The sequence below is a fragment of the Mesocricetus auratus genome, unplaced genomic scaffold (genome assembly GCF_017639785.1).
Source record: "Mesocricetus auratus isolate SY011 unplaced genomic scaffold, BCM_Maur_2.0 Super-Scaffold_100055, whole genome shotgun sequence".
In the NCBI taxonomy this organism is placed as follows: domain Eukaryota; kingdom Metazoa; phylum Chordata; class Mammalia; order Rodentia; family Cricetidae; genus Mesocricetus; species Mesocricetus auratus.
This window is the reverse complement of record NW_024429232.1, coordinates 3,305,983-3,321,385: the sequence shown is the minus strand read 5'-3', so window position 1 is coordinate 3,321,385 and position 15,403 is coordinate 3,305,983. Positions and strand designations below refer to the sequence as shown.

At 50.7% G+C, this 15,403-nt stretch overlaps 1 protein-coding gene and 1 long non-coding RNA gene across 8 annotated transcripts; one reads left to right on the top strand and one right to left on the bottom strand.

Moving 5' to 3' along the window:
• Positions 1-687: 687 nt before the first annotated feature.
• Positions 688-7,917, bottom strand: LOC110339288 (zinc finger protein GLI4). Of its 7 annotated transcripts, none has more exons than XR_005873399.1 (4): positions 4,082-7,917; positions 3,871-3,965; positions 2,485-2,579; positions 688-1,888 (listed from the first exon to the last, which is right to left on the bottom strand). XR_005873399.1 is itself a non-coding variant. In XM_040736421.1 (2 exons), exons 1-2 carry the CDS (start codon positions 2,602-2,604, stop codon positions 1,067-1,069), a joined length of 942 nt encoding a protein of 313 aa, XP_040592355.1. In that variant the 5' UTR covers positions 2,605-3,854; the 3' UTR covers positions 688-1,066. The 7 variants fall into 7 exon arrangements, 1 of the variants encoding a protein (XP_040592355.1); XR_005873395.1 differs by lacking the exon at positions 3,871-3,965 and having other exon boundaries at positions 4,082-4,692; positions 5,537-7,917; XR_005873396.1 differs by lacking the exon at positions 3,871-3,965 and having other exon boundaries at positions 4,082-4,333; positions 4,540-7,912.
• Positions 7,918-9,189: 1,272 nt separating this feature from the next.
• Positions 9,190-14,161, top strand: LOC121136252. Its single transcript, XR_005873393.1, has 2 exons — positions 9,190-9,436; positions 13,807-14,161. It is a non-coding gene; the product is annotated as an uncharacterized LOC121136252 (long non-coding RNA).
• Positions 14,162-15,403: the final 1,242 nt, after the last annotated feature.

Below are 15,403 nucleotides of genomic sequence, written 5' to 3'. Positions count from 1 at the left end.
AATCATGCAGCAGGACCAGGGGGACATTCTGTCCCTGGAGACCAGACGGACAGACAGACAGTGGTGGCCATCTTCAATCATGCAGCAGGACCAGGGGGACATTCTGTCCCTGGAGACCAGACAGACAGACAGACAGTGGTGGCCATCTTCAATCATGCAGCAGGACCAGGGGGACATTCTGTCCCTGGAGACCAGACAGACAGACAGACAGTGGTGGCCATCTTCAATCATGCAGCAGGACCAGGGGGACATTCTGTCCCTGGAGACCAGACGGACAGACAGACAGTGGTGGCCATCTTCAATCATGCAGCAGGACCAGGGGGACATTCTGTCCCTGGGGACTGGGTCTATGATCGTGTCTCATCTCCCTATGTCTCTCCAGATGTTGGAACTTCCAGAACAGAACAACTCACTAATTGGTCTGGGTTTCAAATGTATGTTGGCTGGGAATTTTTTACTTTTTTTGCTTACAAACTTTCAGTGGCCACAGTCTGGGGTTTCCCTAGGCCTCCAAGTCCACAATGCTCTTACCCGTCTAGGGTCTGTCCCATCTAGTGACTCTAGTTTGTGGCAGCCTTGGACTACCTGGAATCCCCAGCCCTGAGTCTGGGGTCTTCCAGGGATCCGGGATGAGTCACCAAATGTTATGGAGTTCAAGACCCCCTCAGGAAAAGACCACAGGCTGAGTCCAGATTATAATGAGTTAAATTTATTGAACCTGCTAGCAGGACAGCAATCCCTGAGCCAAACTAGAGACTGCCAAGCCAAGCGATTTTTAAAGAGAAAATCCATAGGAAGACCTTGAGTGTCTGCACACACAAGCCTGGTGCTGTTCTGCTCTGCCAAGATTAGGTAGCCAGGGAGAACTCAAAGTAGTCCTTGAATGTGTGCATAAGCAGATTACAGGAGCCAACAGTCACAGCGTAACAAGGAGATGGTCATGGCTGTGCATTTCCGGGTGGGGGTCACTGAATTATTGGGAACTTACCCTCTAGGGCCTGGAGGCAGAGACAAATGGCTAGTGGGTGCCAAGATGGATGCTTAGCACAAACAGTTTCTTTAGCCATCATGCTTGGACACAGGCCATGCCCTGCCATGTACTGTGAACCGTCCCCACGTCACCCACGGCACACTTTATTGGGGTGTGCACTCCTCGCGGTAGTGCTGGATGAGCTTGAGAGCTCTGGCCGAAGGCCTTGCTGTAATCTTCGCACTTGTAGGGCTTCTCGCCGGTGTGAAAGCGCTGGTGTTCCATGAGCACCGAGCTCCAGATGAAGGCCTTGCTGCACTGGCTGCAGAGTGCGGCCTCTCCTGGTGTGCATCCGCTGGTGGCGCACCAGGCTGGAGCTCTGGCTAAAGGCCCGGCCGCACTGGCTTCTCGCCCGCGCCCCCCCTCCCCCGCCAGTGTGGATGCAGTGATGCTGCACTGAGCCCTGCCAGCTGCCGAAGCGCTTGCGCACTCCCGACAGGCGTAAGGCTTCTCCCCCGTGTGGATGCGCTGGCGCTTCAGCAGCAGAGAGTTGTACTTGAAGCCCTTACCACAGGCCTCGCAGCGGTGTGGCTTGGTGCTCCGTGGGCGGGCTTGCCGGAAGCTGCGACCCAAACTACTGCCCGGCTCAGCAGCCTTCTTGGCGCTGTCCTCAGTGCCTAGGGCTCCCTGAGGCAAGAGTACCATGTGCCAAGTGTCCCTTTCCTGAGAGCAGGGCACGGTCCCTGGAGACAGGCCTGCTGGATGCTCCAAGGTGCATTCTTGGCCAAAGCTGTCCCCACACTTAGAGATGCTGGGAAGACTCTTCAAGAGGCCCCTCGGTGCCCTTCCGTCTGAGCCCACCTCCAGCTCTGTGGGAATTGAGAGAGGCTGGAGTCTTCTTAAGCTCCCACTCGGAGTCTGAAAGGAGAAACGGTGGATGGCTCCCAGCCTCATCCTACTGTGGGTTCCAGGAGCCGAGGCCAGGGAAAGGCTGGGTGGGGCTACTCACAGGAGGAAGGAGAGGCTGGGAAGGGGACAGAGCACCTGCCAGGTGGGGGATGGGAGCGCCCCCGAAGTCTCAGGAGCAGCTGCCCCCTCCCCCACCAGATGGAGGCCCTGGGCCTGGGCAGGGGCCTTATGGGTGGTTAACTAGACCTGTGATGCCTCCCTCAGCTGGGGGAAGGAAGTACAGGTTGCTATTAAGGCTGGCAAGGACCTGGAATTTAGAGAGCTCTAAAAAGTGGCCCTTTAGGTAGAGATGGCTGGGAAGACACTCATTGTACCCCACAAAAGTCAGGTGACAAGGGTGCCTGAGGCCTGCTCTGCTGCAGGGATGGGATCTGGACGGCCCTAGAAGTCACTGTCACAGTCACAGCCCTGCCCACCTAGCCTCCGTGGGTAGACAGAAGTGACAGCTAGGCCCAAGAAGAGTCCCAGGCGGGGTGGCCCTCGGCACGGCATCCGGGTGGGAGCTCCCAAGGCTGCCTAGGGTGGGGCAGGGGCTGCTCACTCACCAGGCCAGGTGTCTCTGCTGACCTCCACTTCCTCTGTGTCTTGGAGGTCCAGGTCTGATGCCCTGGAAGGCATCTCGGGACTGGAACGGGGGAGCCTGGAGGCAGGGGACCAAGGCTCATTCATGCCCTGTCCTCCAGAGGGCAGTGTTCCTGAACTTTCTCTCTTTCCTGGACTTAGAGTAGGACTCCAAGGCTCTGGGGCCAAGACCCCCACGCATAGTATACCCCTCCCCTCCCCAGCATCGCCTTATGCCCCAAAGAGAAGATCAGGCCAGTGTGGTGCCAGTGCCCTGCTCCCACATTGAGGGAGCCCTGCTGAGTGAGGGCCTGGCGTTGTGAACCCGGATTTCCCTGAGGTCTGCAGGCAGGGACAAGCTGCCAGACAGCTCCTGGGCTCGCCCCATGCTGGCGGAAGTCCTGGCTTCCTTCGCACTGCACTCAGCCCCACAGCTGCCCCCAGGTCCCATCTCTCAGTTTCAGCATCCTAAGCCAGCATGGCTCCTGACGTGCGCCTGAAAGATCAGAGACGTCCCAGGACTGCTTTATCCCCTACAGCCTAGGCAGGACTCCTGCTCGGAGGTTAGCCAGGGTGGGCCGGGCTGTGGCTAGGAGCCTTTCCCATAGGACCCGGACACAGGGGCCCTTGCCGACTCTTCGCTTACGCTTTTCCTGGTCCCTCACCTCACCTGCTCCTGAAGGACAGGGGCCCTGAAATGACTGCAAACGTGACTCCACACTTTGTGCTTCTGAAGGACAGGGGCCCTGAAATGACTGTGCAAACGTGACTCACACTGCTCCTGAAGGACAGGGGCCCTGAAATGACTGTGCAAACGTGACTCCACACTTTGTGCTCCTGAAGGACAGGGGCCCTGAAATGACTGCAAACGTGACTCCACACTTTGTGCTCCTGAAGGACAGGGGCCCTGAAATGACTGCAAACGTGACTCTGCAGGTTGCTGGGACCTGGATGGACCTCTTTGGGAGCCCAAGGTTCCCAGAAGTCCTGGCAGGAGAACTGCAGATAGGCTTCAGAACACTGGGGTCTTCTGTGGTAAGGAATCCGGAAGGAGCCTGGAGTGGTGTGACACATGGTAATTCTGGAGACCAGGAGGCTGAGGCAGGGAGACCTCAAGTTTAAGGCTGGCCTGGGCAACACTATGAGACCCCCCCCTACTTCAACAAAAATGGAATCCTGGGAGGCCTCAAGCACATGTGAAGCAGCAGCAGAACTGAGCTTCGGCTCTGAGGCAGCCCTGCCCTTGCTGGTAGCTAGGAAGCAGGCATAGATGCCACCTATTTCCTGTATATCTGTGAAAGGGGCGATGGCCACTCCCTCATCTGCCTCCAGACGCTCAGGGCCTTCCCAAGCTCCGCCAACAACCATACCTTAGCTCCAAGCCCACTTTTGTCTCTCTGTGTCCCGCTGTTCACAGGCCCACCAGGGACAGCACAGTGATGTAAGGCCCTGTCCAAGACTTGTTCTAGGGACAAGCAGAAGGGTCCTGGAGCCGGGCAGCAAGCAGGACAGGGCTTGGGGCTCCCATCTGGTTCTGGGTTGACCACTGTGGTTCCCTAGGAGTGAGATCTCTGTCCTTACCTGTGACTGTTCATCTATAAGCTGTGGCCGGGCTTTGGCATCTCCTAAGGGAGCCTGGTACAGAGCGCAGCTGCCGTCCATAACCCTCAGCTCTGTGCATCAGCCGCAGCTCTAGACCCGCAGGGAGAGCTGGTCCCCATGTGGGATCTTGTCCTCACTGGCACTACCTCATGAGAGGCTTCCTGTGGGCCTCAGGGATGAACCCGCTGGACTACATGACTGCCGAGACCTGAAGTGTGCTCAGCATCTACACTGAGAAAGAAACATATCCAGGGAGTTAAAGCATGGCCTCAACCACTGCTGCCCTCCCTCACTCCCTCAGGGCTTTTTCCAGAGGCCGGAGCACCGAATGAGTTACCCAAGTGGCCCCTCCCTCCCTTGGTTGCCCAAGACACAGCTCAGACCATTCTCATGGGGTAGAGGAGGGGCAGAGGGGCATAGTGGTCTGGGGCAAATACCGTGAGGGTGCCCATGAAGTGCGGCTGTGCCACATGGTGATGGTCCCCAGCTGGCCCGGGGGCTGAGAGACCGCCGCGTGACAAGCCAGGGGTGGACTCCTCAGTGTCCTCTAAGGTTGCCATCTTCCTGAGGCCTGCTCAAGGGGTGTGCACCTGGGACCCAAGGAAAATGAAAACCAAGGTAGATAAGGGGACGGAGAGTGTTGTTGAAGAGCACCATGCCAGCCTCCAGCAACCCTAGCTGACACTTCGCTTTTCTACTTAGCAGGAGAAGGTTGCCAAGAAAAGGCGGGTGGACTCTTGGGGAGCTGCAGGGTCCACGGTACAGGGGCCTGCATTTTTACTCAGTCTGAAGGCCTCCTCAGTCCTGGCAGCATCACCAGCGAGGCAGTGGCCCCGAGCTCTTCTCAACAGAGGACTAAATGTTCTCCCAACACAGCCTGCGGAGGAGAGCAAGTGTGCGCTTCCAGAGAACACACTGGCGCCATAGCGGGGGCTTTGGCTCTGTGAACGTAAGGCACGAGAACTCTTCATGAAAATAAGAGGGATGCTTTTCCCGAGGGAAAACTTTTCCTCGGATTCCAAAGATTCTGAGGCTGCAGACCCCAAGCCCAGATTTCCCACAGCACCACCCACAAGTGTACGTTATGTGCGCTTTCCGGGCTGGAGATGAGGCTCGCTTGGCTGAATGCTTGCTTAGCATGCCCGAAGCCTAGAGCCGTAAGATCAATCCCCAGCACCGCAAAAACTGGGTGTGGTGGAGCGTGCCTCTAATGCCAACACTTGGGAAGTGAAGGCAGCAGAAACAGGAAGTTCGAGGGCATCCTTGGTTACACAGCAAGTTCGAGGCCAACCTGAGCTACATGACTCGAGGAAATGTTAAAATGGGGGAGAAGATTTTTCCTTAACTTGATTTGCTATAAATGAATGGAGCCCAAAGAGAGGGGCTGGTTTTCTTCCACAGTGATGAGGGCAGAAAGGATGACAGGGAACACACATGGGGCGAGGGGCAGCAGCATCCGCCGGGAGAAGGTGGAGGCGCTGGGTGCAGGCGCCGGGCGGACGCCCCCGGATGAAACCACTCAAAGGCCCGGGGCCAGGGCTGACCGGAGTCTCGGCAGTGGAAGAAAGCAGACAACCACGGAGATGAACCGAAGGGTCCGCCTTGGACCCGCTGGGAGGGGCGACCATTCACCTTGCGAGCGGGAGAAGACCGCCCGCGCGTCGGCCGGAAGTGCTCCTCCTCCGGGAGGCCCCGCCCCCGGTTGCGGGACGCTCTGGACCCCGGAGGACCACGCCTCGGTGGCCTCTGGGCGCTCCAAGCCTTTATGCTGTGTGTCCTCCCCACGAGGGTCCCTCCCTTACGGTCCAACAAAGACGGTCTGGAGAATCTGTTTTCAACGCAGCAGAAAAGCCCGGCAGAGGCGTCAGAGCCCGGGTGCCATAGCGTTATTAGAATTGGCCCCAACCAGGACCACACGCGTTGCTACAGGCGGCAGCTGACCTTAAGCAGTCTGGCAGACTTCAGACTGTCTCGGGTGCGTCCTCGCACGTGGCTATAGGAATTCTTGCTGCGATTTCATAACCCGCACCAGCATCAGGAGGGAGGAAGCTGCTGCCAGTTGCTAAGGAGTTCTCGACCACGGAAAAGGCCTCCAGACTTAATTCAAATTACAATTAAGCAAAAAAAAAAAAAATTGCTTTAAGACAGAGTTTCTCTGTGTAACAAAGTCCTGGCTGTCGTGGAACTTGCTCTGTACACCAGGATGGCCTGGAACTCACAGGGATCCACTTGCCTCTGTCTCCCCAAGGCTGGGATTAAAGTCGCGTGCCACACACACCTCCTCCCCCGACTCCAAGCAAAAAATTTTAAGGCTGCTAGCAGGGCCACAGTGTCTAACCCAAATCAGAGATGTGCGGTCCAGAAGCGGGCGTAGTTTAAGAAGGGCTTTTAAAGGGTAAAACCACAGGAGCTGTCTTGTTCTGCCAAGATTAGATTAGATGGCCAAGGTGACTTCAAAATAGTCCTTGAATGTCTGCATAAGCCCATTACAGAAGCCAAACCAGAAGTTAGTCATGTCATAGCAAGAAAATGGGGGAAGGAGGGACCAAGGAGTCAGGGCTGGGTAGACCTTATCTTTCAGAAACGTGAGTCAGAGACCAACAGCTATTAGGTACCAAACTGGATGCCTAGCACAAAATGGAGTTTCTTCAGCCATCAAACCAGGCACTTGTGATTCCTGCGGTTAAAGTGAGAGGGTCCCCACCCCCCACTCCCGCCCATGAAAATTCCAGGGAGAGATCCGAATCGAGTAGCCTTCCCTGATCAAGCCTGTGCTGTACTGATTTCAGGCCAGGCAGCCCTGGGGACCCCGGCCTTCCGCTCAGATGATGATGCAGACCCTCCAGTGCAAAGTAGCAGAAAAGGCCCCAGCTGGGTTTGTTGAGTTAGAAAACAGGGACACATTTGGTTTGTCCACTCAGCAGAACACTATCCAGCTTGATTTGACTCCAGCTGGGCCTCTAGGGGGTGTTTGTGTGGGCAGAGCAGGCTCTGTCTCACCTGTTTGCATGAACCTTCCTAAGCTTTTCCCAGACAGAAGAGCTGGTCAACCCAGAGTCACTTACATGGAGTTCTGGGAGCCCTTCCCGTACAGTGTGTAACAGGTACCCAGACCTTAGCACAACTGACTCCATGATGGAAGTACCATTTCAGGTCACAAAATTAGCACATAGACACCACCCACCTGCCAAAACAAAAGCAAAGCCCTAATCCATCAAAGTCCATACTTCTGGAGGTCTATAAGTATATTAACTTGCTTTTTGGACTGTCCTGCTTCTGAGTAGCCATTCTTGTTAACCAGAACATGGTTTTGTGTTTACATGCTCCCCCTGAGGATGGGTCAGTGCTACACTGGGATCTAAGCATTCAGTGTAGTTGCTAACAAAGACTTTCTATCGGCTTCAACCCATGCTGCAGTCTTCTCTCACAACATTTCTGGAGGTCCCACAGAGACCCCCAGATTCCAGACTGTGAGACACTGAGGGGCTCTGATGCCCTTGGAGCAGGGAAGAGTGCAGAGGTCAAGGAACTCCTAGGGGGCTCGCAACCTGAGATGTTCCAGGTCCCCAGGGTCCCCTTTGATCAGTTGCTGTCTAATGCTTTGGAGTGGGCTGACACCTTCACCCCAAAGGAAACACATGTCGCCTGGTCTGTCACCTCTGGAGTAAGACTGGATAAACACCTTCTGTTTGGACATTCATGACAGGTCAGAGATGGCTGTATCCAGGGTTCATTTGAGACATCACTGGGATCCTCCTGTCTGTCCAAGCTGGTGGCCACCCTCATTCTCTCTCTCTCTCTCTCTCTCTCTCTCTCTCTCTCTCTCTCTCTCTCTCTCTCTCTCTCTCTCTCTCTCTCTCTCTCTCTCTCTGTCTCTCTCTCTGTCTCTCTCTGTCTTTGTCTGCCTGCCTTTCTATTGTTTCTGCGAGTTCTATTTTCCCATATTGACTAGAGGCTTTCTCTGGTGTAAGATGCATGGGTGTGTGCGCGCGCATACACACACACACACACACACACACACACACACACACTCACTCACCACTTAAGAACTGTGCCTCAGCCGGGCATTTGTGGTGCACGCCTTTAATCCCAGCACTCAGGAGGCAGGTGGATCTCCGTTTGAGGCCAGCTACATAGAGAAACCCTGTCTTGAAAAACCAAACCAAACCAAACAACAACAACAACAAAAACAAAAAACAAAACTGTGCCTCTCTTTTGGGGATCTGAATCCTTTTGGTTTTGCCAGGTTAGTCAGAGAAGCCCCCCAATCTAAATCTAAAAAACAAACAACCCCCCAGCCCTCCACCTGTCCCACTCCAGGGCACTCACTGGTTTCCTTCATTCTTGACTCCTGCCCATGGTTCCTGTGTAGAGGCACCAGGCCTCTCACCGAGGGCCCCCTGATATCTAAGCAGGATGCAGGGGAGGGGAAGTGGTTTCCCTGAGATGCATTCCCTCTGCTCCCCAGGCTGTTCTAAGCAGCCCAAAGCCTCTTTCATGATTTGTCTCCTCTTCAACCAAAATTCATCATTCTCTGAAGGAAAAAAAGTAGGAAAACCACCCGAGGCTGGACGGTGCAGCCTGGATAGAGTGATTTTTCACTTCTGTCTGACACCGACCAAGGGGATTTTAAACAATGTTCACCAGGTCCGTTTTAGAAGAATTAATGACAGCTGATAAAAAGATTTCCTTTGTCACCCAGTCAGCCCCAGATATTAGTTAATATATATTAGTTATTATAAAACTTAAAAAATGTAAAGGTATAAATAGGTCCCAGTTGCTGGAGGTAGCTCAAAGGTGTTTAACAACAGAGAACTGATGGAGAGAACAGACCTTTTCATAAACTGAAAGCCACTGTCACCATCTCTGACGACAAGACACAGACATACAGATACCCAGCAAAGTCTTGGCGTCCTGCCCTTTGTCAGAAGAATGTCCTCTAGCTGAAAGTCCTGCCCCCAATCAAAGGATAAGGTTGGACTATCTCTCAGATTGACAACAGAGATTCCTAGGGCTACGGGCAGAAACCAACCCCCCAGCCCCCAAGACTGGCCCAACACCCAGTTCCTATAATTGTCCAACTAATCAGTTCAGCTACTCTCATAAGATTAAACAATACCCAATGACCTTGGATACAAAAAGGGAAGCTGTGGTCCACACTGGCAGACTAGAGAGACAGGCATCCTGGTGCCCTGCCAGTCACCCTGGAGTACACCTCTCCTGCCTGTGAAGAAACCTGGGACCTCTGGTTCTCATGAATCTGATTCTTCCAGAGAAACAGGTGTATACACTCTTGGACCTGAAGGATGCATTCTTCAGCCTCCGTGGGCAGAGGTGAGTCAACCCATTTGTGCTTTTACATGGACAGACCCACAGAGAGGTTACAGCAGGCAACTTACCTGGACCATGTTGTCCCAAAGATTTGGAAATCCTCCAACTCTTACTGTGTGTACTCTAACCATACCTCCTCCTAACCTCTGAAGCTAAGATAAAATATAAAAGGGCCACCTTGGGACTGCTGAGAGAGTGAAAGGCCTCGGGCTACAGAATGTCAGCTAAGAAAGCCTGACTTTGTATATTAGAGGCTATCTGTGGTGCCTGTGCCACAAGCAAGTCTAATGTATTGGGCAAAAGCCTGGAGATTTAAATGAAAGACAAGATGTCTGGCCATTTGTGCTAAGAAAATGCGCACGCCTGTGTGTGTGTGTGTGTGTGTGTGTGTGTGTGTGTGTGTGTGTGTGAGTTTGTGTTTTCACAACTAGAGGTTGATGCCAGTGGGGCAAGGCCGGGGTTGTAAGCCAGGACTAGAAAACAGGACGCACCTGTGGTTATTAGCTGACAAGCAACTTACAGAGACCCCGAGGGAGCTGGGGCCCAAGAGCTACCCGCCCTGGCTCCCAGCTGAGGCGAGGCAGAAGGAGCCTGTCTCAGAGTAGGATTGCTGCCATCCTTCAGATCCTACACCTAAAGACTGAGAGGCAGGTTCAAGAGTTCCCAGGTGTGGCTTCTATTGCCACCCCTCTACATGAGGGTTTATGGAAATAGCAAGGTCTCTATATGCCAGCACAAGCGGTGGGGACACTGAACTCCTAATCAGAACGGGACTAAACAAAAGGTGTTTGAGGCTTTAAAAGCAGCTCTGACTTAGCATTTCCAGATGTCTCAAAACCTTTCCATATGTTTGTTCACGAAATAAATACATTACAAAGGGTGTTTTTAACCCAAAATTTGGGGTCATAGAAGTGCCCAGTGACATACCTGTCCAAAGGATTGGACCCTGTAGCCACAAGATGGCCACCTGTCTAAGAGCTGTGGTAGCAACTTCTAGTCTAATGAAACAGGCCAACCTGGATCAGGATCTTATACTCACAGCACCCACACCGTTGAGGGTGCCCAGAATGCTACAGCACTGGCTGTCTAATGCCCATGAGACCCAGTGCCAGGCCCTACTCCTGGTCCACTCTTGTCTTAGGGTTTCTATTGCTGTGACCAAGGCAACTTTTTTTTTTTTTTTGGTTTTTTGAGACAGGGTTTCTCTGTATTGTTTTGGAGACTGTCCTGGAACTTGCTCTGTAGACCAGGATGGCCTCGAACTCACAGAGATCCACCTGCCTCTGCCTCCCGAGTGCTGGGATTAAAGGCGTGCACCACCAACGCCTGGCCCAAGGCAACTTTTATGAAGGAAAATAATTAATTGGGACTATTTTACAATTTCAGAGATTTGGTCCATTACTGTCTTGGCGGGAAACATGGCAATATGCAGGCAGATACGGTGCTTGAGATCCAAAGGCAAAAGAAGCAACTGAGCTTAGCTTAACATAGGAGAGCTCAAAGCTGGCTGCCCCGCAGTGACACACCCCTCCAACAAGGCCACACCTACTCCAACAAAGTCTTACCTCCTAATAGTGCCACACTCTGGGGGAGGGGGACATCTTCTTTCAAACTACTACAACTCTCAAGTCTGGTTTGAGAAACACACTGCCATCAACTCTGCTAGTCCATTGTCACAGAACTGATCCATTAGAACCAGGTTCTCAGATTAGGGAAAAGCAAAGCCCACCACAATATACACAGTCATTATGCTGTTACTACCTCAAATGTCCATGGTATGATCTATGGAAAAAGAAGGCTTCTCACCACTTGGGGGAAGGACATTAAAAACAAAGAAATCTTGGTCCTTCTAGAAGTTATTTGGCTTCTCCTATGAATTGCTATCCTCCATAAACCGATGGATGACTCCCTGAGGCAAGAGGTAACCAGGCTGCCTGACAAAAGGCCCTAAGACCAGTGGGGCCTGGTGCTATTCTGGTGGCAGACCCTAACCCCACGAGAAAACAGAAGATGCAAACCAAGAAATGGACAGCTCAAACTCTCAGGTGGGTGGAGGACACCAGAGGGAAAGAAACAATTGAACAATTGACAGAACTCTGGTAACTGACCTTCACCAGTCTGTTATACCTAGACTGGGCAGCCTAGTATGGGGTGTTTCAGCCAGATGCCAGGTATGTGCTCAAGTGAATCCAAAACAGAGAGCCCTTACCCAGGAAAGCATCCAGATGAAAGGCCAACACCTCAGTGAACTCTGGGAAATCAACGTCACTGAGATCAGGCCTGCCAGGGGAGCATTCAAGTACTTGCTGGTTTTTATAGGTACCTTTTCTGGGTTGGTAGAAGTGTTCCCCATCCAGACTGAGCCAAAATCTCTCAATTACTAGCTAAAGCTTTAGATACAGATTAAAACCTCCATTGTGAGTCAGCCATTGGTGGCTCATACCTTTAATCTCAAGAGACAGAAGCAAGCAGATCTCTGAGTTTGAGGCCAGTCTGGTCTACAGAGCAAAATTCAGTACAGCCAGGGCTACAAACACAGAGAAACCCTCTCTCAAAAACCAAAACAAAACAATTCCATTGTGTTTACAGACCTTAGAATTCTGGGCAGCTAAAAACAAACAAGCAGGACATTAAAAACAAAACAAACCCACAACACTTTCAGAGTCCAGCAAAGGGTGTACAGACAGACCTCTTCCCTTTGCTCCCCGCCCACTGCACCCTAAGTGGAGAGGAATTCACCCTCCATGCTTCGAAGACCTCCCTAACTTCCCTGGCTCAGAGGCCAGCAGTTGGCAGAACTCTCTAACCATTACTTGTTTTAGTCACTTGCTTTAGGCCTAACCTTGGAAACATACATATTAAGCTAAAGCTTGTCATTCCGTAAATGAATGACTTAGCATGACTATAAGCATAGTTCTGAGCATATTAAAAAATTCCATCATTTATAAGGTGATTGGCCAGTAGCTTACATATCTTAATTATCTTCAACAGATTACAACAGATTAGCAATTTTTATGAGATTAGAATTTCACAGTTTATCTCTGTTAAGTTTTAGCTTTAAAATTTTGAATTGAAGATTTAATTGAAAATCCTCTAGCAGTAAAATGAAACCTTAAACCATAAATACAGTCCATAGAGGGACTGGGACCCTTACAAAACCATAAATGCAGCCATGTGAGGCCTAGGTCCTCACATCCACAGAGAGGCTGAGAGCCTTGCTTTTTTTTTTTTAATCTTTTTATATCACAGTTTTTATATGACTTAGTTTATCCAAACAGCTAAAGCTTAACAAAGTCAGCAAAGACAAAAAGACTGGACCTGTATCTTTAAGTCAGTGCCTCTTAGCCCGAATAGGCCTAAGATATTTATAAACCTTATTTATCAAATATATCTTACCTACCAAAATATTCTTTTAGACTAAAGCTTTTTAGAAGTCTGGTGTTGAATGAAGAGCCCAGAATTTAAAATTGTAAGCCTAAACACATTTTTGGGGAAATTGAAGCTGATAGCTAGTGCTAACAATGCTTTCTGCCTTAAGAGCAAGTCAGTCTGGCAGCTACCGTGCACAGAGGGAAACACTTTTCTTTTTTGGTTTTTCCGAAACAGGGTTTATATTGTTTTTTGGAGGCTGTCCTGGAACTCGATAGGTAGACCAGGCTTGGTCTCGAACTCACAGAGATCCACCTGCCTCTGCCCCCCGAGTGCTGGGATTAAAGGCATGCGTCACCACCACCCGGCAGAGGGAAACACTTACAACAACTGTTTCCTGCCTCCCGTCTGGGCAGCGTCCAGCTAGGCAGTTATGGTGGGTAAAGGTTAGCCTGTAACTATTGCTTTTGTGGAACCCGTGTTGTGTTCCCTTAACTTTCAGACATCCTTTTACATGCTCTCTACTCTCTTCCTTGCATTCTTTCAGGGATTTCAGAAGGCAGCTGTGTCAGACATCCCAAGTTAGCACCCTGTAACGGAAAGTTGCAACCCTCACAATGTAACCAGACTCTAACCCTGACCTCAAGGCTGTAAAAGCTCTTTGACCCACGCCTGGAGCTTGATTGTTACTATAAGAAGAGGCCCCAAACCGGCGTCCGTTGTCACAGTGTCAGAAGCCCGACTCTGACCTGCCGCCCTACCAAGCTGCGAGTTTCTTGTACCCCGTGGTGGTTGGAGTAAAGTTTGCTTCTGGTTCCTAGGCTTTGGTGGTGTGTTCTTCATTTTTTTGGCATGTCCCTGGGACCCAACATTGAACACAATTAGCAAAGACCTAAGTGGTTACACATACATCTCTAAGTCAGTTTCTGTTAACCTGAGTAGACCCCTAAAACCTTAGGAATTTGGAAATCTTAATAAGCTATTTTTTGCTTGGAATTTTACAGCACACCGCCTGTCCCCAATGGTCTTACATTTTATCAAGAGCTCTGAATATCCATGGCCTTGAATGGAGGCACAATTTTTTTGCTAACAAGAACAAAGAGAATGAGGCTGGAGAGACGGCTCAGTGGCTGAGAGACCGGCTGCTAGGGACCTGTTCATTCACAGCACCTGCATGGAAGCTAACAACTGTAACTCCAGCTCCAGGGGATCCAACACCGTCAGACAGACAGATGTGCACATGAAATAAAAACAACAGCAAACAGTGCCAAAAGGGGAAGAGTCAGAGCTAGACACCTGCAATTACATTTAGTTGTTTTAATTTTCATATAAATCTTTTTGATTAAAAATTTAAGTCAATATTTTTGTACTTGTTTTTATTTTGTGTACATTGGTGTTTTGCCTGCAGGTCTGTCTGTGTGAGGGCATCGGGTCCCCTGGAACAGGAGTACCGACAGTTGTGAGCTGCCATTTAGGTCCTCTGGAAGCGTTACTAAGAGTTACTTAGCCACTGAGCAATCTCTCTAGACCATTAAATAAAAAAATGTAAATGAGACCTAACAGTAACAAATAAATATACCATTTATTGTGAAAAGCCCGAGAATAAGGATGTAGATATGTAGGTCCCAGAAATAGGAATGTAGAAATGTAAGGAGAGAAAGTCGTCAGCAGAGGAGAATGAGAGCAGCTTAAGGGGCATCACAATGGGCTCCTTTGCTCTACACCGACTGATAGCTCTGTCTGCAAGACTAAAACGGCCCTCTGCAAACTAAGGGTCTCTCTGAAAACTGAGAGTCAGCTTTCAGACGCCCCCACTCATGACCAGCAAATTGAGCTGAGTTAACTTTTAAATGTGCATTGTTCCACACTCTTCCTAGCTATGTAAAACTGGCTGTACCAGGGGGGTGCAGAGTTTTGGTGAACACCACCAGAAATCTCCAGAGAGAAACAATGGATTGAAAGGGGTAAACTAAACTCAATGGCTTCACTTCTAATAATTTAGAAATAAAGGCACCAAGTCCTCACTCAGCCCTGTTTTAGCATGGCAGGCTACAGAAAAGACACGTAGGCCTCTGACACAAGGAAATTCCAGATCCTCTGGCCTCTCAAAGCCTACAGCCAAAACTAAACACGAAGAAACTCCAGACTCCCCACCCCCCACCCCCAGCCTCCTAGATGCTTGATTCCTGGGAACTATTTGGCCACAAAAGAAACTGGGGAGGGAGGAAGGGACCAAAACCTCCCCTGTAGTCTCCAGGATACAGTTCTAAAAACTATTGGTATCTATGTACAACAGGCCATCTGCAAGTAACAAGACAATGCCACAGAAACCACAGAATGTTCCCTCTCAGCACTGACCAATGAAAATAATTGGTACACAGGTATTTCATGCCAAAATATGACTTTGAGAAATGCTCCTAATTGTTCCCAAATGTCAACCAATCAGAAACCATCCCATATGTAATCCTGTAACTTTTGTCTATAAAACCTAGCAAAAAAACTAGCAGTAGATAGGGAACTAGCAGTAGACAGGGACAGACGGGGTCCCTGTCATGGTTGGATGAACAATCATTAAACCTTGTTTTTGCAGTTTGGTGGGTC

Bases quoted from the DNA above. Each gene is read 5' to 3' on its own strand.
- LOC110339288 (XM_040736421.1), bottom strand. From the start codon at position 2,604: ATGAGCCTTGGTCCCCTGCCTCCAGGCTCCCCCGTTCCAGTCCCGAGA. The intron at 1,889-2,484 runs GTGAGTGAGCAG...TTCTCCTTTCAG, and splicing joins CAGCAGAGACACCTGGCCTG to ACTCCGAGTGGGAGCTTAAG.